This window comes from Harmonia axyridis, chromosome 1 (genome assembly GCF_914767665.1).
Source record: "Harmonia axyridis chromosome 1, icHarAxyr1.1, whole genome shotgun sequence".
Taxonomy (NCBI): Eukaryota; Metazoa; Arthropoda; class Insecta; order Coleoptera; family Coccinellidae; genus Harmonia; species Harmonia axyridis.
Genome location: NC_059501.1, coordinates 9,660,395 through 9,686,863, shown reverse-complemented (window position 1 = coordinate 9,686,863; position 26,469 = coordinate 9,660,395). Strand labels below are relative to the sequence as shown.

The following is a 26,469-nucleotide window of genomic DNA, read 5'->3' as shown; positions in this document are numbered from 1 at the left end:
GAAGGTGCCAGCTGAGTACTAGCATCAAAGTATGTTATCCATTGATGAATATCATAATAGATCGATCAAAACTTCCATCGATAAATCTTCTCAAACACATCAGCATCTTCCTTGTTCCTCGTACCTCTTTCAGTTTCTGATTAATAGAAAAAAAGCGGAAAAAAGCAGAGATAAAACCAAAACAAACACACGCAGAAAAAAACAAAACAAGCCTGAATGAAACTGAAAGCAAAAATAGTTTACTTACTTGAGGAACTTTTTTCACGATCGTTAGCTAGCTGTGGATCATTGGCCACTGAAGGGAAAACATAAAAAATGAAAAACAAAAACCAAAATGAAATGAAAGGTGAAACACAAAAAGGTACAGTAAGAAAGAGAGATAGAGAGAGTACGACATGTAGGATATTTTCGAAGAATCGAATGAATACTTACGTTCTTGGTCAGAACCGTCTTCCGACTTGTCATCTTTGCTTTTCATAAACGGAAACTTCCTGCTGAAGGAGAAGTTCTTTTTTTTCCTATCTAAAGTTGATTGCTGAAAGAAGAGGAACATTAATTTCGAAGCGGCAGTAACTTACTTTCGCATGATGGGGAAAACTCATCCAATAGATCTTATGGGGCAGTTTGTTCCTCACATTTTTGTTTCGAACCATTCTGTGGCTGAAGCAAAACGCAAAGATTGGTTATGAATGATCGGGCCGCTTTTCCAAGTGGGCTATTATTAAGTTTTCGTGAATGTTGGTTCTAAATAAAACTGCGCGTTGTTGCGGACCAGATAAATAACACTGGCTTGAGATAAACGGGGATTCATCAACTTTTTCATGAACGAATTTCGTTCGTGCAAGCTCGACAATGTTTTTTTTGCGGTTGGGGATTGCACATAGCGATAAAAATTATTTAGTGTCATTCACCGTCGGTAGTTGGATGAGGACAAACATTGATCAAACATTTTTATGGTGTCTCGCTTATTGAGAAACAAAGATCTCTGAATTTGGATTGCTTGATCAGTATAGGCTAAATATTTTTCAGTGAGGTTTATTTAGCAATATTTTACTTGGACATTTTCAACTCATCGTAAGTTCACCCCTTCCAGATCGTTTCTCATCACGTGATGATAGGTTTCAACTATTCCAGGTTTTAGAGCTTTTTTTATTCAAAATTTTTGTTGTCTTATATCGTTTTTGGAAAACCGACTCTGCGAGAAAGTCAGTAGAAAGGACAATATTTTTTATACCTTTATAGTCTATTCGATGCGAAATTGATAAAAATTCATCCATCAACATGTATTGAAGATCAGTTAATACTTGCTGATTGACAACTTTGTCAAAAATGGATTTCACATATCTAGTATATTTTGCATATTGAGTTATTATAATTATAATTCAGCAGTTGAATTTTTTCCTACTATAAAGTCTGAATACCAAACTCAATAAGCATAATAATATCAGTTAAAAAATAAATATTCTTGAACCTATTTCGTTCAAATTTCAGTTATTCAAAATAATAGCCTTTTCTGATATATACTAAGGAAAAAAACTAAATGTCGTCTTTCAAAATGAAATTGCAACGAAAGAAAACATATTTGAGCATGAATGCCATTCAATTTGTTCAACTTGTTCGATCTCATTGCCAATCACATAGTGATCCACACCACATTCCAATTGAAGTAATAAATAAAGTCCTTTCACCTGACCCAAATAAAAAGCAAGATCAGAAAGTTCAATTGAATTTTGAAAGTGACCAGGTCCAGACTATTGCAATATACATACGAGCAAATTAAGTGTATCGATGAGAACCTTCCTCAATCTTTGCAGAACGAAAGGTCGACAAAAATAAAACTTGAACTTTCCACACAACTTCAAATGTAGGTATATGAGAGACACATCTGATCTGTAATTTTGCTCGATTATACAATTTCAAAAGGAAACTTACCTTGTCGGCAATACTAGGTTGGTGTCCTTGGAATTTGACAGACCTATCCCTAGCTCTCTGTTTCCTTTCCCACCTTCTCTTCGAGGGCACGATGCCCATACCCTGTTCATCTCCATCGTTAAGTACCCGTCTTGCTTGCCACCATTCGTCGTCGCTTGCGTTGGTAACATGAAGTATATCGCCATATTGGAAGGCCAAGCCTCGACTAGGAAGGCCATCATCTTTGATTGGGTCATAGTCGAACAAGGCCCTGAAGAAAAATTCATTCTTCAATACAAAATTCAACATTAAAAAAATACCATGAGCATTTCCTGAAAATTGTGCATGAGCACTATTCCACCACCATTCAAGCATCATGCTCAGAAGATGTCTGTTACTAACATTTTTAAAAAAAGGTTTTTTCTTCGAATTTTTGGGATCTAATGAATCTGGATCGAACATATTTTTTTGCTTCCTACTTAATTTTTTTGATTTTCAGCTCTAAGTATTTACCGATGAGGATATACATGAAGATCTCCATATAGTTTTGATTACCTTTCAACTTAATTATGTTATTTGTTCTGATATACAGTATGTCGATAATATGGGTTTTGTGGCTTGGGAAATCAAACAAATTCTTATTGAATTGCTAACTTTTCGATCCCTAGTTTGGACTGAAACATTTATTCATGTATATTTTAGCTTTGTCGTTTGACATAAACATTACAAACAATACAATAGTATACAAGTATTCACCCTAGCAATATAAAATATATTATATTAAGATCGAAACTATAAGATGAAATATATTATTCAAACATTAAAATATTTCATAGAAGCAGCCAGATTCGTCAAGACGAAAAATTATTAAATCGCATGGTTCGCAAATTTGAATTTTCTTTTGAAATGGATTCTATTTTAATAATATTTCCTCCTGATCTGACGCGTATGGCTGCTTCTATGGAATATTTTAATGATTGTATAATATATTCTATCTTATAGTTTCGTTCTTATAACACCATATTTTACACAGGGTGTATATGAATAGTTGCGAAGAAATTTTGGGGGCAGTGTTTCATATTAACCTTTTTTTTTCAAGCCCCCCCATGCTTAGTTACAGCCCCCTAAAGATGGCGATGTTTTTTTTTGTTACATTTATTTTATATTTGTACCAGTACTCAATAGAAATATCGTTTCGATATCCGCCTATTGAATAAATTTAAGGTCGAAAATAATTCCAGCCCCCACAACTCAGGCGTATCATCTGTTGATAAATTTTTTCTTCTCAAAAACCGTGAATTTTAGCAAAAATTACAAGGGACCTAATTTGTTAAGAATTGATCCAAAATTATAATTAATTTTTCTATTGTAAAATAGGAATATAGAGGAAGTTAATGCGAAACTATATGAAGGGGTGGCTTTTTATACCCCTTGGAAACGAACACCACCAAAAATGTTTTTGAATGCCTTCTTGCTCGCATATATTGTCAGCTTGATTTCCTTTTCGTAAGTTTCTCGGGTTTTAAGAAAAAAATTAAAAATTACTTTTCGGGGGTCATCTTCAGGGAGCTGTAAATAAGAAGGGGGGCTCAAAAGAACTTTGTATAAGAGACCCACCCTATATTTTACAAAGAATCACCACCTAAATTATATTGTTTGTAATGTTTATGTCAAAGCTATTATTTATAAATGATAAAATCTCGAAAAAGATCCAAACTTGGGATATAAACGTCAAAAATTCAATAGGGATTTGTTTAATTTGCCCTGTCCCCAAGTCTCAAACCCATTATTCCAATTCAATTTGAGGAAACGAAGAAAACAATAAATTATGGCATACAGGATGTTCCAATGAAAGGAGTCACCCTCGACATTATAGGGATTTGTGTCATTTACTCAGGTACGTTTATGTTCATAAAGGGGCATATATTCAAATGAATAATGTATTGGGTATAAAGTCACTTAACGATCTTATTAAGTTCTTTATTAAATTTTGCCTAGCTTTCGGTCATTTACATGGCCATCTTCAGGCCCCTGGAAACAATTTTTACATTACGAAAGAATATAAAAAAACTCATTAGTTATCTAAATCTGAACTCACAATTAATCTGAACCTAACAATGAAAAATAAGGCAGAAACATAATAAATGAGAGTCACCTTTTAATAAAACTTCTTGGTCATACAATTAAAATCTCAAAAATGGTAAAATTCACAATTCCAGTGCCCTGAAGATGGCCATGTTAATGACCGAAAGCTAGGTTAAATTTAATAAAGAACTCAATAAGATCGTTAAGTGACTTTATACCCAAAACATTATTCATTTGATCTTTTTACAAAGTCGATAATTCTTTTCTTGCATTTTGGGGCATATATTGCCGCAGTTTCGAGTCTTTATTATTTAATCCTCTATGAGGGGGGCGCGATAGCCCCCAGGGAATAGGGGTCGAGTGAGACCTTATTTTACAAGAGCCTTTTCATTTTCTTTTCAAAATTGTTCGATTCGAATTTCTGAGTATTCTGTCAAAAATTTTCTCAGTCTATATAGGACCTGGAGCACAGACGGAACCATTGACATTGACTTTTTATCTCGTTAGTACCATGCTTCAAAAGATACGAATCAATGTTTCGAGACATAGAGTTGAGTTTGGATCGTGATATTGAAGGTTAAGTGAAGCAATATTTGTTGTTGTTTGAAAAATGGATAAAAACTAGTTTCGAGTGGGAAAACTGTTTTTTGATAAACAAAAATACTGTGCAAGTAAAGCAATGGCTTGATTAGTGTTATTCAGACGCTTCATCGACATCAATGGTTAAAAGCGATTTCCAGGATACGAAATTTTGACGCAATAATCTATAAGCCTAATTTGATGAAAAAGAATACTTTTTTATCAAAGAGGAATGAAGTGTTTGCTGAGCCTAATTCTGTTTGCTGCTGAAAACCTCCAATTTCCCTAACAGCTTTTCATTAACGAAGTTCGCCGTAAATTTTCGTTATGCCAATTAATTACTCAGAACTAACAAGTCACTTCCGAACAATGTAATATATTAGGATGTCGAATTAATCTAATTTATCATTATGGTAATGAATTATTGCTAGAAGGGGTTGGGTGAATTTGATTCACGTTCCTATAGCAGCAGAATTTTCATGCGATATTGTTTTTTCATTATTAAACACGATGTTTCAAAATCGCTTCGCAAAACCCATAGTTACTGACGTAGAGAGGGTTGAAGTTTCAACATTTTTTATTTTTTTCATAACTCTCACAGTTTTTGAAATATTGAGATCAAATATCGAACATACTTTTAGTTTCAGGACTATAAGCCATCATGCTAAAGATAAAGGGTTTTCCAATATGAATGATATAATTCCAAGTAGGTAGTTATAATGGCAACACTGTGTATTATTTTTGACACTTCTCAAGACAATTGTCTCCAGTAGGTTATGCCATTGACACCAAGTTGCAGGTAAAACTTTAATCCTCCATTAAAGGGTGCATGTAAATAATGAATCATCTAACATTCACAAATAGGTATTGTTATGCAGTTCAATGAGATTATTCTCTCATCAATATAAATCATTTTGTTCACTTAGGTAACTTCATTATTTGAAGAAGAAAAGCTTAAATGGTGAAAATGTTGGAAATATAGTTTGGAAAACTAAAGCCCTTTTGGGTCGTCGTATGCCCCTTCACGGCCGGCAATAGCGAAAACCCTTTAATATATTGTTTAGATAAAAATATTTGTTCTCACCTGACATAGAGAGATCTTTTTTGTGATGTTCTGAGTAAGGTACCACCAGTTACAGGATGAGCTATTTGCTGTTTCAAGTCATGGATTTTAGCTTCAAAACGGTTGTATTCTTCAGGTCGATATTGTACTACTATCGTTACAGTTTGACTTGTGCCCTGAAAAAGAAATTATTGATAAAGAATGTTCAAAAATGACGAATGTTTTTGAATTTTTGACTGATTCAACTTGAAAAAAATCACCCGGTATAGTCTGATCCATAGCCCGAAATGATATTGAGCCTTTTGAATTTTTTTTGAGGCAAATAAATCGATTACCTTGTTTTCAATATTTATTTACCTGTGAATTGACATTAGCGCCAATCCATTCAGACTCTCTTGACCTGTGTAGTCTGAAATATGTTTTGAGGCGTTCAAGGCGGAAAATACACAATTTCTTAATGACCTTCGTCAGTTATTGTTTCCGAGAAAAGGCAAATTACTCGGGAACTACTCAGGATAAAAATGTATACCAAATGAACGTATGTATTAAGAAGATACCTTTGAATATGGAATAAAATAGGAGGTGTCCCATTCAATTTGAAAAATTTACGGCCATGGTTATTACCTGCTTATCTTGTAATTGAATAGGTGACATGACATGAAAAATGTCTTTGTAGCTCTAGTCATGCATATAATCTCCTTAAATAATTACATTGGATTAGAAAATATTTTTGAGATGATAAAGAATTATATTTCGATTACATCATTTTGCAATAATTTCTTAAAGAAATTTCATTAACCTAAATTATCTAATATGTAATATGTTAGTTCATATATTCATGCCTTCTTAAAATGAATGAAGAAAAGTTTATTTTCAACATCTGAACTATATATTTTCACATAATAATAGCTTTATTTTATATTAATCACAGTTTTAAAATTCATGTAGCAAGTTTTTGAAGTATATTCGATATATTCGCATAATAACAGGACTTACATTGCTTTGTTGACTTAATTTCTGATTTATACGGTGCTGAAAGTCATGAATTATTTTCTCTACAACATATAAAATATTCAACAAAAAGTTGGTGAAAATCCAATTTTTGAAAACGCCTTCCAAATGCACGAAAAACTATAGGTATAATGACTCACGCTGCGCTGTTTGTTAATAGATACTATTAATTGCTCAAAAGCAGTTGAAAAATGAATATATGATTCAATAGAAGTAGATAAAGATTATTTCTTCATTCGTTAATAAAAACTCACTCTACGCACTTGTTGCCTGACTAAATATATATTTTTTTAAATAACTAGTAAAAATATAGAAAATGTTCACAAATGTCCGAATGTAAAATGTTTAGATTTATTTCTAAGCACTAATAAATATCCCTAATTTTTGTATTTCGAATCGTTTTTAAGAATAGAAGAGTGGAGGATTTCTTTCAATTTTTTTACCGCAGCATCATAAAAGAATATGCAAATTCTGTAGAGAGATACCTATAGGACTTAATATGATATTTACACAAATAAAAATAAAAAACAATAATGGTAAATAAAAGAAACTGAATATTTCTTGATAAATAGAGCAAAAAAGAAACGGTTAATACTTAAAATATTTATTAAGATCATTCGGTGAAAAGTTTTCGGCTAAACAGCTATTTTCAGTACCAATAAAAAACAGAGCGAGTTCATATCTTCAAAAATATACATTATTTCCATTATCAAAGCGAAGCAACATAGACTAATAAACGTAAACAGCTCAACACAGAAAATCAATGACAACCAACCAAGTCCATCTGTTTCAAAGTAAGAAGAAGAAAAATGATGTCCATTTCTATGTTTTCTATGTTAAATCGTGTAGCGTAGGTGTGGATCATAGTGAAACAGTTGAGCAGAGTTAAGCAAGAACAGTGTTCAGATTGGTTTACGTTTCGTGAAATCTCAGTAAAAATACAAAAATGGCGAGATCTAACACGTATCATATTATTAATACATACGACGATAATTTTAAGGGTAACACAAAAATTGCACCTGTGACTGAGTGTGATGTCAGGTAAATATCTACTTCAAGTAAATCATATTTCAACTCAATTTCAGTTCACTGTTAAATTCATTTAATTCTGTTGTGAATTCATCTCAAATTTGAGTTCAATAGCAATGTCAGAAGAGTTTTTTAGGGTTCTATAAGTTTTGCTCTTTGAGAGTGTTTTAAAAATTATAATTATTAACTCTAATGTGTACCTAATAATAAAAGAGGTTTATGTTTTTTGTCATTATATCTTTATTTGCGAAAAATATATTCATATAGTGAACAGAATTTATCTGAATTCAATAAAAACTAATTTTTCTTATTCTTTCAGCCCTGAAGATAAATGTTCAATTTGCCTCGATTCTTTAACAGACCTAATATTAATAACAGTTTGTAACCATAAATACCATTACGGATGTATCAAAAACTGGACCAAGCGGAGCAGAACGTGCCCAGAGTGTAGGAAAATCATTACCAGAGGTGTGCCTGCATGTTTACATATGCCAATTCTCAGTCATGAATTTACCAGTCGGTACATTTAGATACTGGACTTCAGAGATTTCCTCATTATTATATATTGCCAATACATACAATTTCCTGTGATATATTTCTAGGTACATAATATTACTTGATATTATTATATCTTATTTATAACATTGTATAAATAATATTCTCGTGTAAATAAATAATTTAATTGTATAAATAATATTCTCGTGTAAATAAATAATGTAAAAATGATATTTTTATGTAAATAAATAACTAAAAGAATGTTATTTTATCTTCTCCTATTGAATTATATATTCATTATTCAACTGCTTTTGAGCAATTAATAGTATCTTATAACAAACAACGTGAGTTATAATCACTCACTGCTATTATTCACTATAATAAATCGGAAAAGCCTTCTATTCGGTAGGCTGAAAGGGAACGTTCCATTATTGTTTAAAGGTAACTTTTGGGGTTTGTCAATAAAGTTCATTCTCTATTTCAATATCGTAACGAGTTCATTACAGTTCTCATAAGAGTGCTGTAATGTTTCAATTTTAATTTTTGGTTTTTTTGGTTTTGTGATTGTCTACACAAACTTCCAATCCTGTCAAAATTCAACACACATCAATTGTCAATATGATATAATTTGGATTAAGTGAAATGATTTGCAACATTATTCGCAATTTCTCTTGATTCTGTTGGTGTTAAATCGATTTCGGCAGAAATAATGCACGAATTTAATGCGTGACAATAAATTATTTCAAAATTCGAAACGTACGATTCATATTCAAATTCCGTAATCTGTCAATTTTCGTAACAGTCAAACCAACTGCTGAGATACAATACAAATGTCACTAGAATGTATAATCTGAATTTTTCATTGAATTTCGACAATACTTCACAAAACTTGAAATAGAGAAAATATCGTCCAATACTCGTTGGAGAAGGCAATTCCAACAACAATTTCGCATTCGTGTTGAAATAGGAGCCCATTCTGCAACTTGTTTTAGAATATACTATTAATCAATATTAGGTTATGGATATTTTCTGGGATTGATAAAATGTTTCAGATTCAAAAAGACAGAGGTGGAGTCTTTGGGGGCAGATGATGATATTTAAAAATTGTTGAGTAACAATTAATTTGACCTAATGAAAGATGTTTGAAGCGTTTTGAACGTTTGTGAAATATTTTTTATGAGTAGGATATTTACTTCTTCACTGCTCTGGAAAATTCGTACAACAATATTTTGAATGATCAATCCATTCCAATTTATAATTGATATAGAGCTAGATTATTTATTGAATAGTTCGGTATAGAGCTACCAACAAAAAAAAACTTGAGAACAAAAATCTCTTAATTTCAAATTATGGTTAGTTATTTTTTACCTTTTTTATCGCAAAATAATGGATACTGAATATTCATACATGTGAAAAATTACGTGCGTTCCAATCATGATATCGATGTTTTTGATAATTTCTTGTTCTCAATGTTATGTTGTTATTTTTGAGTAATACTTTTCTGTTAATTTCATCTGTTGGAAGGTAAAGGCTTATTATTATATCGTAACAATTATACCTAATCATGTCCATGTTTTGCAATCATAAAATCTCAATCTGCGAATAACAGCAAAAGCGAACGTTTTATTTCTTATTTCAATTGGCCTTCTCCGAACGTCAGCACAAATCTTTAATTGAATTTTTAAAATTTTTTCTTTAATTTAATTGCCGTTAATTGAAGGATCTCAAATAAAAGTAAATATTTTCCTAAATTATTGTTATGGAAAGGTTTTCACTATAAAAAGAAAATTCAAGAAAAGAATATTTCAGTGTTTGATATATTGCACCGCAGCACTGAAAATATATTAAATTGAAAGAGCAGTTGTCTAAGAAGCCAAATTTTCAATGAATTCTTGCTTTCCGTTCTCCATAAACGTCTAACGTACCATCGACCGTCATACACCCTGTATAGTAAATTCGGATTTTCCTAAACCTTGAAAATTTCTAGTTTCTACGTTTTATCTATTCGGGCTTTATCCACACACAGAACTGAATTCAAGGACCGATTTGTAATGTTAAAGTTGAACCTTATCGTTTGAAACCATTCTCACATCAAAAACAGTTTTACCTTCGGCGTAGGAAGAGTAGAACTTTGTGATAATCCTCTTAGTCAAAATATGACGTTTTTATTGTACGTTTGAAAACAAATTACATATTTCATTTGGTTTTACGGTCATAAACGATGATACAGTTCATTAGGTAGTTGAAACTACAAAATTCAGCCATCCCCCATTAAAGTTGAATACTATTCAAAATTACTCTTTCTGTGTCGTAGCTGGATATATGTATATATTCAATTTAAAATCACTTATCTTAATTACTGTCCTCTACTAGTTAATTTGATAGTTAAAGAATTAGAAATTTTGTTTGTTTGGTTAAGTTCTTTTTAAGTTGTTATTGTGAAATAAAATTAGTTACTGAACTGAACTGAGATAGAGGTCGATTATTATTTATTCAACTGTTTTCTTTTGTAATTATTAATTTATCATTAGATAAAAAGTTAACTCAGTTTGCACGAAATTAGACTACTATATTATGAAAACCGTTTCACCATACTGAACATCTCATCAAGCATGTAATAACAATTCAATACATAAAAAAATAGGATTACATTTTCTTCTGACATTGTATTTGAGCTCATTTCTTATATTTGAAAACATATTTTTTTCGGAAATTAATGTACTTTAAAATTCCTATCTATTGAACAATCCTAACAAGGGCAATTTTTTCCATAATTCCGAATAGTCGAATTGCAATTTGATATTCAATTTTTGAATCCCACCTCAAGATATTCATTGTAATTATACACATGTACCTATTGATATTTAGTATATATTTTTTTGCAATGAAAAAGATAGGTAATAACTGAATATAGTTTGAAATTCTTAGTTTTTTTTGTTTTCCATATTTTTAAATTTATTTTTGGTACTCTTCTCCAGATAGATCTAGTTCTATATCAATTATGTACTTATGAATTCGAATGGATTGACCATTCAAAATATTTTCGAACGAATTTTCCATGGCAGTGAAGGATGTAATAATACTACTCAAAAGAAAAAATAATTTATTCATAAAAAAAAATATTACCGGCATTAAAATCCTTCCAACATCTTTCATCGGGTCAGATTAAGTTTTTATTCAAAAATTTGTATATTTTTGAATCTGAAACATTTTATAAATCCCAGAAAATATCCATAACGTTATATTGATAAAAATGTAATTATGGTTTTAGTTATTCATCGACATATAAAATATTCTTTACAAATTAAAATAGGAAAATATAATTTATACACTATTATATCATACGATATGATAATATTATTTACATAACAAAATAAATTGTATGCACAAGCAATATATAATATTAAGGAAACATATGGAAATTCTTTTCTCATGAATTTTTGGTGGCATCAACTGCTATGGCTGTAATGAAAGGATAACGTCACAATGACAAGACCTCTTCCTCTGACATCTACACCTTCTTGTGATCTCCTCGCAATAATTGCCCTACAATACGGGCAGGTTCTGCTCCGCCTGATCCAGCGTTTGATACATCGATAATGGAATCTATGGTTACAAGGCGTTGTCAATATTACTTCTGTTAAAGGATCGAGGCATATTGAACATTGATCTTCAGGGCTGAAAGAAAATTATTAGAAAGCTTGGTTATTATTGATATTGAACAAGTTCAGTTCACTTTTAATTGAATTCATTCCTTGCATTTAATTATTGAATAAATATAAAAAATCTAAAAGTCTATTATTATTAGATACACATTAAAGTCGATAATTATTATCTTTAAAACACTTGTAAAATGAGAATAGAGTAAAACTCTACCTTAGAATTCAGTGGCTTTTATGCACTCCCTTGTTAGTGCTCGAACTACTTTATATACCAATAACTAAAAAGTTATTGGTTCTTAGGAATGGTGCATAAACCAACTATTATTCTTGATATATTTGTATATATTTGCTTGATAATAATTGATAATTATAAATACCATCTTTGAGGCCGCCGGTATAAGTTGTGCCACGATGTGTTTCGTACACGTGCGAGAGAGTTTTTCATGCTTGAAATTTACACTATGGAACTTAAAATTCACTAACTTGTATAAAATAACGCCGATTACAAACGTGAAAGCAAAATGAAGGTGCAAAGAATAACAACAGAACGGTGTTGACAAATCTACAGAATATTCGCAAAACATCTTTGCCACAGAACGGAGGTAAGTTTACTTCTTCCTCAGAATGGCAACGTAGTACATTATACGTATTTGTTAAAAAAAATTATGTAGCAATGTCAACAAATGCTAGAAGGCATTTATATATATTTTCTTTAGACTGAGCACACAAGGATGATATGAATATAACAGTGAACTGAAATTAAGTTGAAATAAAATTTAATTGAAGTGGTTATTTACCTGATCTCCATCTCCGTTATATGTTCAATTTTTGTATTATTCTTGAAATCTTTGTCGATCACAACAATAATTAAATATTCTGTCTGAAATATATTATATGCAGCCATTTTTTCGATTTTCACTGAAATTTCAGTAAACGTGAACCAAACCAAACACTGTTCATTTAGCAACTATTTAACCTTTTATACAATATCATTATAAACCAATCTTCCGGTTCAAAAAGAACACAGAATTGGCATTATTCTTCTTCGTCTGATGGACTTGGTTCGTTGTCATTGTTTCCTGTTTTTCGATGTTAACGTTTCGGGGACTTATGCTTATGTCGCTTCACTTCGATAAAATATTCAAAAGAAATCAGTTGAGATGTTTTTATTAAAAAATGTTATTATTCCATCAATGAGTTTTTGGATGATAAGGATTTCAGTGAACTTCAATGAAAATGTAAATTGTTGTGTAGATTTATTGCTATTATTTTGAAATAATCTACACCTATGTGGTTTGAATATGAAGGATCATATAAAGGATTATTATTATTATGGAAATAATTTATATACAGGGTGTCTCATTTGAAATAATAATAATTCCTCAATAACTCAACAACGAACCCTGGAAAGGGTTGCAACCCCATCAGGAATTTGAATAGGGAAAGTGGGTGGTTTTGTAGCACAAATGTATGCATGGATTCGTTCTATTAAGAGAATATTCACAAAGTTACAAGGTTACATTAAAATGGACTACATTAAAAAGGAATGATAAAGAAGCAATTATTTATGTAATACTAAGACCATTTCATTCATACTTATGTATAACGTTCTATGCATTCATCTGTTCTGTGTCGGCATCTATGACCGTCAGTTGAAATAAAATTATACTCAGGGCCAATTCCTCCTCTTGGTAAAGACCGGTTCATTACAAGGGCGGTCCTAGCCATAAATTTTGGGGGGGAGGCCGTTATGGGCTTCAAGGTTTTTGATGGGACCGTTTCGTACCTCAAAACAATACACAAAACAATAAAAAATATTTTTTTTATTGTTTTGTGAAAACAAAATTCCTTGAACAATCTTTTCATGCAACAATATTCATTCAGGAAATAATTTTTTTGAATAACTATTAATGATTATTGAATGATTTTGTTGATTACATAATTTCTTTCATTCTTTACTTCTCTAATATGAGTAAAAGAGGTTTTATCAGAATCCATATTCAAATACACAGCCAGTAAATGAAGAAGATCCATAAAAAGAACAATAGTTTTCATGAAGCCGAATAGACCTTTCATTTCTAATCGATAAAATACAACTGAAAGAACCTCAACAATGCAATATCAAATTTTTGATAATTTTATCCAGATTAGAGATTCTAATTTCGAATCCCACGTCAAGATATTCATTATAATTTTTCACATGTATTGATATTTATTATATGTTATTTTCCAATAATGAAGACTTATAACTCACCATACTTAGAATTTTCAAGTTTTCTGTTTTTCAGATTTTTAAGTTTTTTTTTTTGATAGCTCGAATCTAATCCAAGCTATTCAATAAAAAATGGTACAACTCTCATTGCAGATATTTGTCTAATTCTAGCAGCTTGAATTTGTCTTATGAATGTTGATTCTAAAAAACTAAACTGTCCCATTTTTTTTTACCGCAATTGTATTCCTGCATTGATATCTTCTGCAAAACACTAGAAGTCAAAAATAACTCAAATATCTCCTGTAATTTATCGTATTTGGTTAAGCTAGTAGTTAATCATTTGAAAATTGAATATCGCTGAGATCTTCAAAACGGCTCAATCGCGGATCCATGTTAATATGAAATGTTTTACTTATTTTGAGGTCTAGAATTAGCTCCCAAAATATTGGAACGTTGTTTTTTAACACCCGGTATATTAGATACCGCGTGGGGAAGTGATTTGTTACAGCCAACAGCCTAGAGGCAAGGCTTGAATGATTTTTCCAAAGGTTTCGATTCTATTTATTTGTCAAAAAAAATGTTATCAATAAACAAAATGAAACATATTCATCGGGTGAAATTGATTTTTAACTTATCATCTATACCCTTACAAAACTCAACCTGTCTTTTGGATCTCAAATCACAGAAAATATCCATAACATAATATTATCATAATAACAACAACATATAGCTTTTAGTTATTTATTCACATAAAAGATATTATTTGTATATTTATACATTATTCATTACATCCAAAATTATGTTATATATTCACAAAAAAATATACAACCATAAATAAAAACAAAAATAAAATAAATTATTTTTATATATATAATATTCAGGAAATCTCTTGAGTTTAATTTCCAAACATTCACTTCGCAATAATACTTCTACAGTGCGGACAGGTTTTTCTCTCTCTGGTCCAATGTTTAATACATGTGTAATGAAAGTCATGCTTACAAGATGTTGTCAATATTATATCATCTAAAGGATCGAGACAAATTGAACATTTATCATCGGTGCTGAAAAAAGATTGTTATAAAGCTTGGTTAAAATTGATTTTAGATAATTTCAGTTCAATATTTAATTCATTTATTTTTTGTATTCTTTATATTTATTTATTATACATGTATTTTAAATGTATTCAATTGATATCATTTATTTGATATCACATTCGATGTAATGGAATATACCAGTGAAATGAAACTCAATTGAAGTGGTTACTCACCAGATCTCCGTTTTAGTTCTATAATTCATTTTTGTGTTTGTTGAAAACATGGGATCGTTTATATAAATCAAATCCGTTCGTGTTGAGTAAGTAAATTCCACCATTTTCCTATTTTCACTAAAAATTCACGAAATAAACCAATCACTGTTCGTTGTTCAATTGATTTCAATCCTTCAAATGAACTATTCTATCCTAAATCATATATATCTATATACCTATATATAATGAAAGAATAAACACTTTCACCTACATGTAGATACATAGGTATATGTTTATTTAAATTCTAATAAACATAGAATTGGATATTAATTTTCTTTTTCTTACTTTGAAACTGATGTGCATTTATTCAAATATCGAAATTAGGTCGAGGTCATTATTTTAGTAGAAGTGATAAAGATGAAGAATAAGAAGAAAAATTCTCTGTATTTGTTTCTGCAGAGGTGGCTGTGTTTGAAGCTACACAATATTCTCCGGAGAGGAATTTCAATATAAAGAGGAGGTAGTCAAAAATTCGTTTAGCTTTTGAGAGATAAGGCCAGTTCCATCCCTCAAAAAATAAAAATTGTTTCCATAATTAATGTTTAGTATTAACCGATTTTTATAATATCTACCGATTTGCTAATTGCGGATGTTAAGCTAAACGGGATATATGTTTGGCAACATTGCAAAATTTCGACGGTAATGATAGAGAAATCAAGAATTTCAGTTTTCTAGTAAAATGTTCTGTGCTTTTGTGGTGCCACAGTCAAAATAATAATAATAATAATAATAAATATATAAAATAAAATTATTATTATAAACAATCATTGATCGATAATTCATGATCTGAATATTCTAAATCCATATTTCAATTTAGAATTTTCTAAAAAACTAAACACAAACACACAATGTGACATAATCAGGTTATGTCCATAGAGAAAAAATAATGTTTATGGTTGTCTTGAGTCGCATACATTTTGACGTTTTGAGTTGCGCAGATCCCTGTTTAAAACTAATCACGAGATTGGTTAGATTTTCTTTAGGGTGGGGGTAACGGTTCGTGGGAGAGGGGGTGGTCCTGGAGCCCCCAGATTCTGGACACTGCAGAGAGGTATTCAAAAGCTTACCTGAAGTTATTTGATCAGTTGAACATAAAAGAGGTAATTGTGTGGTTGTACTGATTGTACAGTTTACAAGCCAATAATAAAATTTGAAAATGTTGGAGTTAGCTGTGTTAGCTGGTATATCCGGAGGATTATTGATCTACGATTTTTTAATGAAAGAATTCTTCTTTTCTGATGAAGGCGAAAATGTTAGATCAGAAGAAAAATCAGAACGGAAGACAGTATTGAAAATTGAATACCGAGATGGTGACAAAATCAGGTAAATATTCATTTATGATCGAATCTTATATTTCGTTATCGACATATTTTCATTTCCTTTTGATTTGGATATAATTTAAGTACTTGAAATTTTTCTTTCTTTATAATGAATGAGAATTGTAAAAATAATGTTTTTGAAAAATAAATCAAATTCTCAATTGTAAATATGTCCAGAGTCAATCTATATACCAAGTGATCTAATAATGATTTTTTTTTTCAGGATTGAAAATAATTGTGGAATATGTATGGATAATTTGAGTGGCATAGTACTGACAACGGATTGTAAGCATGAGTTTCATTTTAAATGCTTCTCTGATTGGTTTAATCAGAAAAACACATGTCCTTTCTGCAGAAGTGTTGTCACTATGACGTAATTTATGATAAATTTTATTTTCTGAAATTATTGAGGAAATCTCATCTTGTAAATACCGTTTGTAAATATGTAATCTATATTTTGTATGGAATTTTAGTTGAAGTAAATAATTTAATATATTTCTTGTTGTTTGATTTAAACATTCCTATATGCAATCAACCAATATTTTTCACTATATGTATTTTATCACAAGACTTATACAGTTTAATCGATTAATTTAACTACTGGTATATTGAACTAAATAATATTATCAATTAATAAAAAAAAAACATAAAGCTTACTCTTCATTCAATCAATATTCATTTATCCTTCAATAAGAACTAGTTATTTAATTTATTTAACATTATTTGCTGGATAAATAGTTGACGGCACAGAAATCTTATAAAACCTATTTTATTTGGAAAAAGGTAGTCTCTGATTGATCCATTTTATATTGAGGCTGAAGGAAATAACATTACACCATATTCCTTAATTTGATTCTAACCAAGATATGAATGAAATATGTGCCAATTTTAGAATTTTCCAATTTCTTCCAAATTGGATAAAATGAAAACTGCAATCGGTAAACCCTTAACTTTTCTAGAATTCTAGTTAACTTGAGTGCTGAGAGCAATTTCATGAAAAAACATTTCAACTTGATGAATAATGAAATAAATTGAAATTTAATAATAGTATTCGAACTTTTTTTTAAATTGAATTACATTAATTAGTGAGAATATTATTTACATGGCCAGAGTTACTGAAGATGAGTGCAATTTATGCAATTACAAGATCAGAAGGTGATCACTGAAGAAGTGGCTATCATTGAAATCACTCAAAATGTTCATTATAGTTGATTGGAATGAAAAGAAATTAAACAAGAGATTGAATATCGTATAGGTATCACTTCTGAAAATTCTAAGAAAATTGAGTTTCATGAAAAATAATTTTATTGAACATATATACAATAACTTGACTATTGCGGTTTTTTTCAAATTTTGATTGAAAATTATTCACAATATTGCATATATTTTCGAAATATAACCTAAAATGATTACCCAATTGAACGCAAAACGATTAACCGTATGGTTATGTCGTTCGAAAGTTTTTGATAAAATTGAATACTGTTGTAATCACTCGTCTGTTATGAAGCTGATATATCTAAAACACGGAGACCTCAGCTGCGTTTACTGCTTTCGAGAATTTCATACAAAATATAAGTAAAAACATTATAGCGTTGGACACAAGATAATATTCAATTCTGATTAGGTAAATCCTATTCGATTTGAATTAATTTCCCTTCAATATTGATATTATTTATTTGAAATATTGTACTTTTTATTTTGGTTTCAGTAAAATTGTATATTTTATTTCACGTGTTCCGGGATTCGTAAAAACATTTTGAAATTATTTATTCAACTAGAGTGCTGAAAGAGTCTCTTATTCATTTTATCAATTATTTCCATAGTTTATATCAGAAGTGAGAGTTGAGAAATTTATGAAATTATTCGGTTAATGTAATTCTGAATGAATTTTGTGTCATTTGATTTTAATGTATTAGATTTTAGTTTAAACTGAACTTATTTACTTAATTTGAATAAATTAATTATTACAATTGAAAAACATTATTTTATTTCAAGTTGAAAGAAACAGTTTCTTTTGGAGTGTAGGTATTTGAATTAATTTCCCTTCATTATTTATATTATTTATTTACAATATTGTACTTCTGATTTTGGTTTCAGTAAAATTGTATATTTTATTTCACGTCTTCCGGAATTTGTGAAAACATTTTGAAATTATTTATTCAACTAGGTTGCTGAGTGAGTCTCTTATTCATTTTATCAATTATTTCCATATTCTTGTGAAGTAATTCTATCTCAAATTCATATATCCACTTATAGAATATGTAAACGTATAATATAACGATGATTTCAAATTTTCCTCTAAAAATTCATAAAATGAAAAAAAAAACTATGATCACTATTGCTTAGTCATTCGAAATAATAATAGGGATATTATTTATATCAAGGAAAAACAAAAATTATAATTCATAACTACGATTTGATATAAAATATGAATTTCATTTATACGTAATTATTCGAAATTAAAATTATGTCGAAATACGAACTAAGTCAGAAAGTTTTACATTGTTCTTTCACAATATTCCCGGAGAGTATAAGGTTCTAACGTAATAAGTAGATTTTTTGATTTGATTCTGAATTTTTTATATTGTGAGATGCTTTTTATTTCGTTTGGTCGATTTAAGCTCTTATACTCATGTAGATAAAACTTCTTTCAGTTAATGTAGAATAATCTATGTGTTAGAAAAGTTATTGTTATTATTATTATTACTACAGAAGAGTTGAGATTTACATCTATAAACTCACTAAAAAAAGAAGAAATCAACACGTATTGTCACTGAAAAACTTAATTTTTTATGAAGTTATTTCTAAAGTTCTTGTATTATATGAATTTATATTTCCGTTTGTGAATTTGTATTATACAACCTATATCATTAAAACATACTAGGAATGGTAGAGTACTAATGACACTTTCTTGATCAATGTCTATAGTTCTCATTGGAAATATAGGACTTGAGACATTCGTTTGCATTTCTTTTAACAGCATATAATTTCGTAAGAAGATATTCTTTGTTTAGTGAGTCATAGTTCAGGAAGATCCAGGAATATACCCAAATTTCTAAAATTCTAAAACATACTGTAAAAACTGGAAGGTTTCTGTTTGTGTAGAACAGAATATCTGGCAGAAGAAGAAAAAACTTTTCTGTGAATTTGAAAGATGACCTCAAGTGATCGACTCAGTTTAACGTAAAAGAGTTGCTTGCTGTGCCGTTTACTAGTTCTGCTCATCACAAAATTGTATCATGAGGTGGGAAGCGCTTGCGGCAGTTGGCATGTACCACCTAGGTTTGGTAGTATCTGGGTACCTTCTCTACAATTTATATTGGTTTGAAATACAACAACAGAGAAGATTACAACGGGAGACAGGAATAAAAATCGAATACAGAAATAGAGACACAGTCAGGTAAATATTCACTTTTGATTTTTTAATACTGTTATAATTTACTTGTAGAAGTTCATGATCAATAAAAATTTGAGATATTGAAATGTTTCAGCCGTTACAATTACTTATTAGGTAGTTTTAAATTTTCTACGTTTTTCTTTTTCTACGAATGGAATTGGATATTAACAATTTGACGATTACATTGTGTACCCACGTTTTGAACTTATTTCGAGTTTATCATCAGTGTCTGAAGAATTTTTTATCATTCTACGTTAACGAATTAGATATTAACAAAATCTATGAGTTAATGTGGTCACAATATATAGAAATAAAAAGACGGCTGTAAAAAAAAGGATTTTTTTTATCTTAAAAAGTAATCATGCATGCCAGACCTAATCAAACGCCTGCTTTAACTCCAATAAGACACTTTTGCATTATATTTTCATTTTCTTAAGCATTATTTAATGCTTGAATGATGCTGCGTATTTGAGGAATAGTTTTATGTCATTCTCGAAAGTTTGATAGCTATCTTTTGAAAGAAGATTCATTGTGTAATCTTTGTAAGATTCAGATCCCAAGAATTTTTGAAATAACAGGTAGGCTTCTTGGCATGTTTGGATGGATGGATGGGTTTTGACTCTATTCTTATCATAATGATTTTTGCTAATTTGAGGCGATTAGGCTAGAATTCGGTTCGTTGAACTGCATTGTGAATTTCTGTTGAAAGAAAGTTAGTCCTTTTTTGGTAAGGTCATTAAATATTTGTCATGTTATAAATTCGAAACGGGGTGCTTCCTTCAATTTGAGTAGTTTTATTACAATTTCTCTCATTACAAAAGATTTGATGGTTTGGATTGTGAGTTGTTTTAATGTCTTTTCAGAAGGTATTGTTTGTTCTTGATGAGTTTCTGATATAATTTTCCATATCTTCCTTTCTTACTGCTCTGATTTAGTTTGAATTTTTTTCAGAGGACGTTGTAGGTTTTTCTATTCGATGATATACGAGCTGTTCAAAATTTCTATCTCGCAGGTTTCTGTCTGAAGATGAATTTGAAATAAGCTCGAAAAATGGCGCGGTCAAAGATTTAATTTCTATCTCAACTCTAACTCAAATGGTTAATGTTGACTTTTATTGGTAGTAAAAACATATAAAGTATAAAGTTGAAATCGGTAAAATGCTATTCGATTTTTGAATTGAAAAAAATTTTCAGTTTTAATGATTTTCTAATTTTAATGGTTTTTTTCAGCATTGAAGATGAATGTGGAATATGCATGGATACTTTGTGTGGCATGATAGCCATTACCAAATGTAAGCACGAATTCCATAATCAGTGTTTAGCACGATGGTTTGATCAGCATAACACTTGCCCTTATTGCCGAAGAAATATCAGAATTTGATTGTACAGATATTTTATTTTTTGAAATTATTTGGAAAATCTGAAGTTGTGAAAACTTTTTGTAAATATGTCATTTGATTTTACTGTATTAGATTTTAGTTCAAATGAATACTTACTTAGTTTTAATAAAATTAATTATTACAATTGAAAAACATTATTTTATTTCAAGTTGAAAGAAACATTTCCTTTTGGAGTGTAGGTATTTGAGAGCCTTGTTAGCCAAAAATGAAAGGAACTATGCTCTCATAGTCGATACCATGATGAGGTCGAATAGATATTCGATAGATTTCAACCACCTAAGATACTGAGTACAGGGTGATCTAGATTTTAGTGAAATAACTTTAGTGTGGGATAGATCAACTCTTTTCATGAAAACAAAATTTTTTGAATAAACATATATCCTAACAAGTCCTGTTTTCCAGACGCAGGGTGTGGAAGTTTGAAAAAAACAGTTTTTTACTTATTACTCTGGTATTTTTACTTTCATGGTTTTAATTTTTGGGAATTGAAGTCTAGATAATGTAAATGTTTCGAATTAGGTGTCTCTCAAAATCTCTCAAAATTATTCAGTGGCGTAGATATAGGAGTGCGATGACCCTGTGAAAATCTAGACCACTGTCTTTTCTTCAGGAAAATTATTTCATTTCTGAAATCATCAGAGCTTCCTATAAGAAAAGGTCTCTCGTTTTTTTTTCATAGAAAGTACCATTTTCTAGATAATCGAGTACAAATCAAACATTATCCACGAAAATCTACAAAAAATAATTTGCCAAATTTTCCCATTAGTGATAAATCGAACTACAAAAAAAGTGTATTATAACACTTTCAGAAGGCAATTAATTGCACATTTTGGAAAGAACATTTATCAGACACAAAATTTTTATCGTTTGAGTGTCTGACAAATTTTTCAATTAAATAGCATCTGAAGCGTAATAATACACTACTTCAATTTTTGTACTTTCATTCATTGATGGAAAAATTTGTAAAATTAATTCTTGTATATTTTCGAGGATAGTGTTTGCTCTGTACTCGATTATCTCGAAAAGGGTACTTTCTGAGAAAAAAATGTCTCCTGAATTTTTTTCTATTATCTTTTATTATTATCATTATTATTATTACTATACAGAAGAGTTGAGATTTACATCTATAAACTCACTAAAAAAAGAAGAAATCAACACATATTGTCACTGAAAAAATTAAATTTTTATGAAGTTACCTCTAAAGTTCATGTATTATATGAATTTATATTTCCGTTTGTGAATTTGTATCATACTACCTAGATCATTTAAACATACTAGGAATGGTAGAGTACTAATGACACTTTCTTGATCAATGTCTATAGTTCTCATTGGAAATATAGGACTTGAGACATTCGTTTGCATTTCTTTTAACACCATATAATTTCGTAAGAAGATATTCTTTGTTTAGTGAAGCATAGTTCAGGAAGATCCAGGAATATACCCAAATTTCTAAAATTCTAAAACATACTGTATAAACTGGAAGATTTCTGTTTTTGTAGAACAGAATATCTGGAAGAAGAAGAAACAACTATTCTGTGAAAATTCACAGAATACACTTGAGGTCATCTTTCAAATGAAAGATGACCTCAAGTGATCAACTCAGTTGAACGTAAAAGAGTTGCTTGCTGTGCCGTTTACTAGTTGTGTTCATCACAAAATTGTATCATGATGTGGGAATTGGTTGCGGCATTTTGTATGTACTACCTAGGTTTGGTATCTGGGTTCCTTCTTTACGATTTATATTGGTTTGAAGTACAACAGAGAAGATTACGACGGAGGACAGAATTAAAAATCGAATACAGAGATAGAGACACAGTCAGGTAAATATTCACTCTTGATTTTTAGTACTGTTATAATTTACTTGTAGAAGTTCATGATCAATAACAATTTGAAATATTGAAATGTTTCAGCCGTTACTATTATTTATTAGGAAGTTTTACACTTTCTACGTGTTTCTTTTATGTTTGTACTACGAATGGAATTGGATATTAACAATTTGACGATTACATTGTGTAACCACGTTTTGAACTTATTTCGAGTTCATCATCTGTGTCTGAAGAATTTTTTGTCATTCTACGTTTAAGAATTAGATATTAATAAAATCTATGAGTTAATGTGGTCACAATATAAATAAAAAGACGGCAGTAAAAAATAGAAATTTTTTTATCTTAAAAAGTAATCATGCATGCCAGACATAATCGAACACCTGCTTTAAATCCAAGAAGACACTTTTGCATTATATTTTATTTATTTAATACATTAAATTTATTTTCTAAAGCATCATTTAATGCTTGAATGATGCGGCGAGTTTGAGGAATAGTTTTATGTCATTCTCGGAAGTCTGATAGCTATCTTTTGAAAGAAGATTCATAGTGTAATATTTGTAAGATTCAGATTCCAAGAATTTTTGAAATAACAGGTAGGCTTCTTGTCATGTTTGGATGGGTGGATGGGTGTTGACTCTATTCTTATCATAATGATTTTTGCTAATTTGAGGCGATTAGACTAGTATTCGGTTCGTTGAACTGCATTGTGAATTTCTGTTGAAAGAAGTTAGTCCTTTTTTGGTAAGGTCATTAAATATTTGTCATGTTATAAATTCGAAACGGGGTGCTTCCTTCAATTTGAGTAGTTTTATTACAATTTCTCTCATTACAAAAGATTTGATGGTTTGGATTCTGAGTAGTTTTAATGAGTTTCCAGAAGGTATTGTTTGTTCTTGATGAGTTTCTGATATAATTTTCCTTAGCTTCATTTCTTACTGCTCTGATTTAGTTTGAAGTTTTTTACAGAGGATGTTGTAGGTTTTCCTATCCGATGATATACGAGCTGTTCAAAATTTCTATCTCGCACGTTTCTGTCTGAAGATGAATTTGAAATAAGCTCGAAAAATGGCGCGGTCATGAGATTTAATTTCTATCTCAACTCTAACTCAAATAGTTAATATTGACTTTTATTGGTAGTAAAAACATAGAATGTATAAAATTTGAAATCGGTAAAATGCTATTCGATTTTTGAATTGAAAAAATTTTTCAGTTTTGAAGATTTTCTAATTTTTATGTTTTTTTTCAGCATTGAAGATGAATGTGGAATATGCATGGATACTTTGTGTGGCATGATAGCCATTGCCAAATGTAAGCATGAATTCCATAACCAATGTTTAACACGATGGTTTGATCAGCATAACACGTGCCCTTATTGCCGAAGAAATATCAGAATTTGATTGTACAGATATTTTATTTTTTGAAATTATTTGGAAAATCTGATGTTGTGAAAACTTTTTGTAAATATGTCATTTGATTTTACTGTATTAGATTTAGTGCTTTTGTGTAGTTATTAATTAATAAATCAGTTAAGCGCTAACGACTTTAATTCTTGAGCCATTCTAAGAGTTCCGAAGCTACTTTAACAAGCTACTCTGGTGTCAGAAGTAACTGTTTAGAAATCCAGAAGTTCGAAGCAGGAATACGAGAATATATCTAATAGTGATTCTGGCTGATGTTTGAAATCAATTAAGAATTTAGCAGGTTCAAGAATACTGCAGTCAAATATCATTTGATTTGAGGGCCGTATTCTAAAACTTTGGATAGTCCTAATGTTCACGAAATTACCTTGTACTTATAGTGAATTTTCGGTATCTGCATAAACTGCAGGACTTATTGAATCAATTCACCAAATAATATTGTTCTTGATATAGACATTAATGTTTTTGCCTCGAATCGAAAATATTCTCATAACTAAATTAATTTCATCAATGAAATAGATATAATTTTTTTTGATATTCTGCTCGAATTTGATATGATTCTGTCTGAGCGATCAACATTAAATGTCTCCACAAGGTTGAAATCGTTATTTCTTTATATACATGCAAAACTCAACTCAAATATCAAGTGTTTGTTTTTCACTATCATTCTTAAATTCTATGGTTCTTATGATGTGAAATTTTTGATAAAGCTTAAAATTTTAATTTTATATTCACTTATAAAAATGATTAAAAAGTAAAATAACTTATTTCCGCTTTATATATTTATTTTCACAACAATTGTTTCGTCATGATAACATGACTTCGTCAGGTGAGCATGGTAACTGCCATGTTACCAGATACCATGCTCACCTGACGAAGTCATGTTATCATGACGAAACAATTGTTGTGAAAATAAATATATGAAGCGGAAATAAGATATTTTACTTTTTAATCATCAAGATGAATTTCCGACAAGTAAAGACTGAGACAATCAAACACTTATAAAAACTCAATTCTACCAATTTTGTGGTCACAGAATAATAATAGGATACATTTTTTCGATGTTCTTTTTTAATTTTCCATGATCTTGATGATACGATCATTATGGAGCTTCAAACAGTTCGGTAAATCTAAATGCAGCTATCCTGAAAATTTCAAGTTTCATGGATTGTATTAGGTGGGTTGATAAGTTCGTAAGCTGAGACATAGATGACACTACTAGTATAAAATACATATGATTTTAAGTTAGGCCTAACCTTCCGAAAATACGTGTTTGAATTTTGACAGCTGTTAGATTATTATTATGTGAGATATAGCATTTTCAATGAATCCACTTTTGTTAGGAAAAAAAAATGGATAAAAACGAAATTCCAGTATTAATAAATAATTGCTTTTGGAGAAAAAAATTGTTTAAGTTAAGGCTTGGCTTGATAAACATTCGTACTCTGCACCAGGAATATCATACTATATACTTGGTAGGAACCGCGTAACTGAGAGTCAGATATAAAAAAAAAAGTCATGGGGTGTATCAGCTTGCAAAATATATTTGTATAAAATTTCATAACAAAGTTGGCATTAGTTTCGGCAAAATCGTAAAAAATATGTAAAAGTTTGGTTACTTCATCGCCCTTCATCTCAAATACGGATGGGGTTATTTTTCAGTTTTCTACCTATCCTAGAGACAGGGTCACCTCTTTTTGAACCATGCTGTATAATGAATAATAAAATTTTATCGAAAAAATTTTTTTCTGTGTTGG

General features: G+C 30.0%; 1 protein-coding gene and 2 long non-coding RNA genes across 14 annotated transcripts in view; 1 reads left to right on the top strand and 2 right to left on the bottom strand.

Moving 5' to 3' along the window:
• LOC123688953 (disks large 1 tumor suppressor protein) overlaps nt 1-26,469 on the bottom strand; it is a 742,726-nt gene that overhangs the window by 11,726 nt on the left and 704,531 nt on the right. For 10 of the 12 annotated variants that reach the window (XM_045627719.1, XM_045627722.1, XM_045627715.1 and 7 more), the window contains 4 exons: nt 5,660-5,814; nt 1,933-2,182; nt 433-535; nt 248-295 (listed from right to left, as the gene is read on the bottom strand). In XM_045627719.1, the coding sequence (XP_045483675.1) occupies nt 248-295; nt 433-535; nt 1,933-2,182; nt 5,660-5,814 (556 nt within the window). The remainder of the gene's footprint in view (nt 1-247; nt 296-432; nt 536-1,932; nt 2,183-5,659; nt 5,815-26,469) is intronic. The other 2 variants (XM_045627716.1, XM_045627720.1) reach the window with 1 other exon arrangement.
• On the bottom strand, nt 11,264-12,489 carry LOC123688973. Its single transcript, XR_006750137.1, has 2 exons — nt 12,050-12,489; nt 11,264-11,851 (listed from the first exon to the last, which is right to left on the bottom strand). It is a non-coding gene; the product is annotated as an uncharacterized LOC123688973 (long non-coding RNA).
• On the top strand, nt 15,350-17,167 carry LOC123688974. The gene is made up of 2 exons (XR_006750138.1): nt 15,350-16,676; nt 16,896-17,167. It is a non-coding gene; the product is annotated as an uncharacterized LOC123688974 (long non-coding RNA).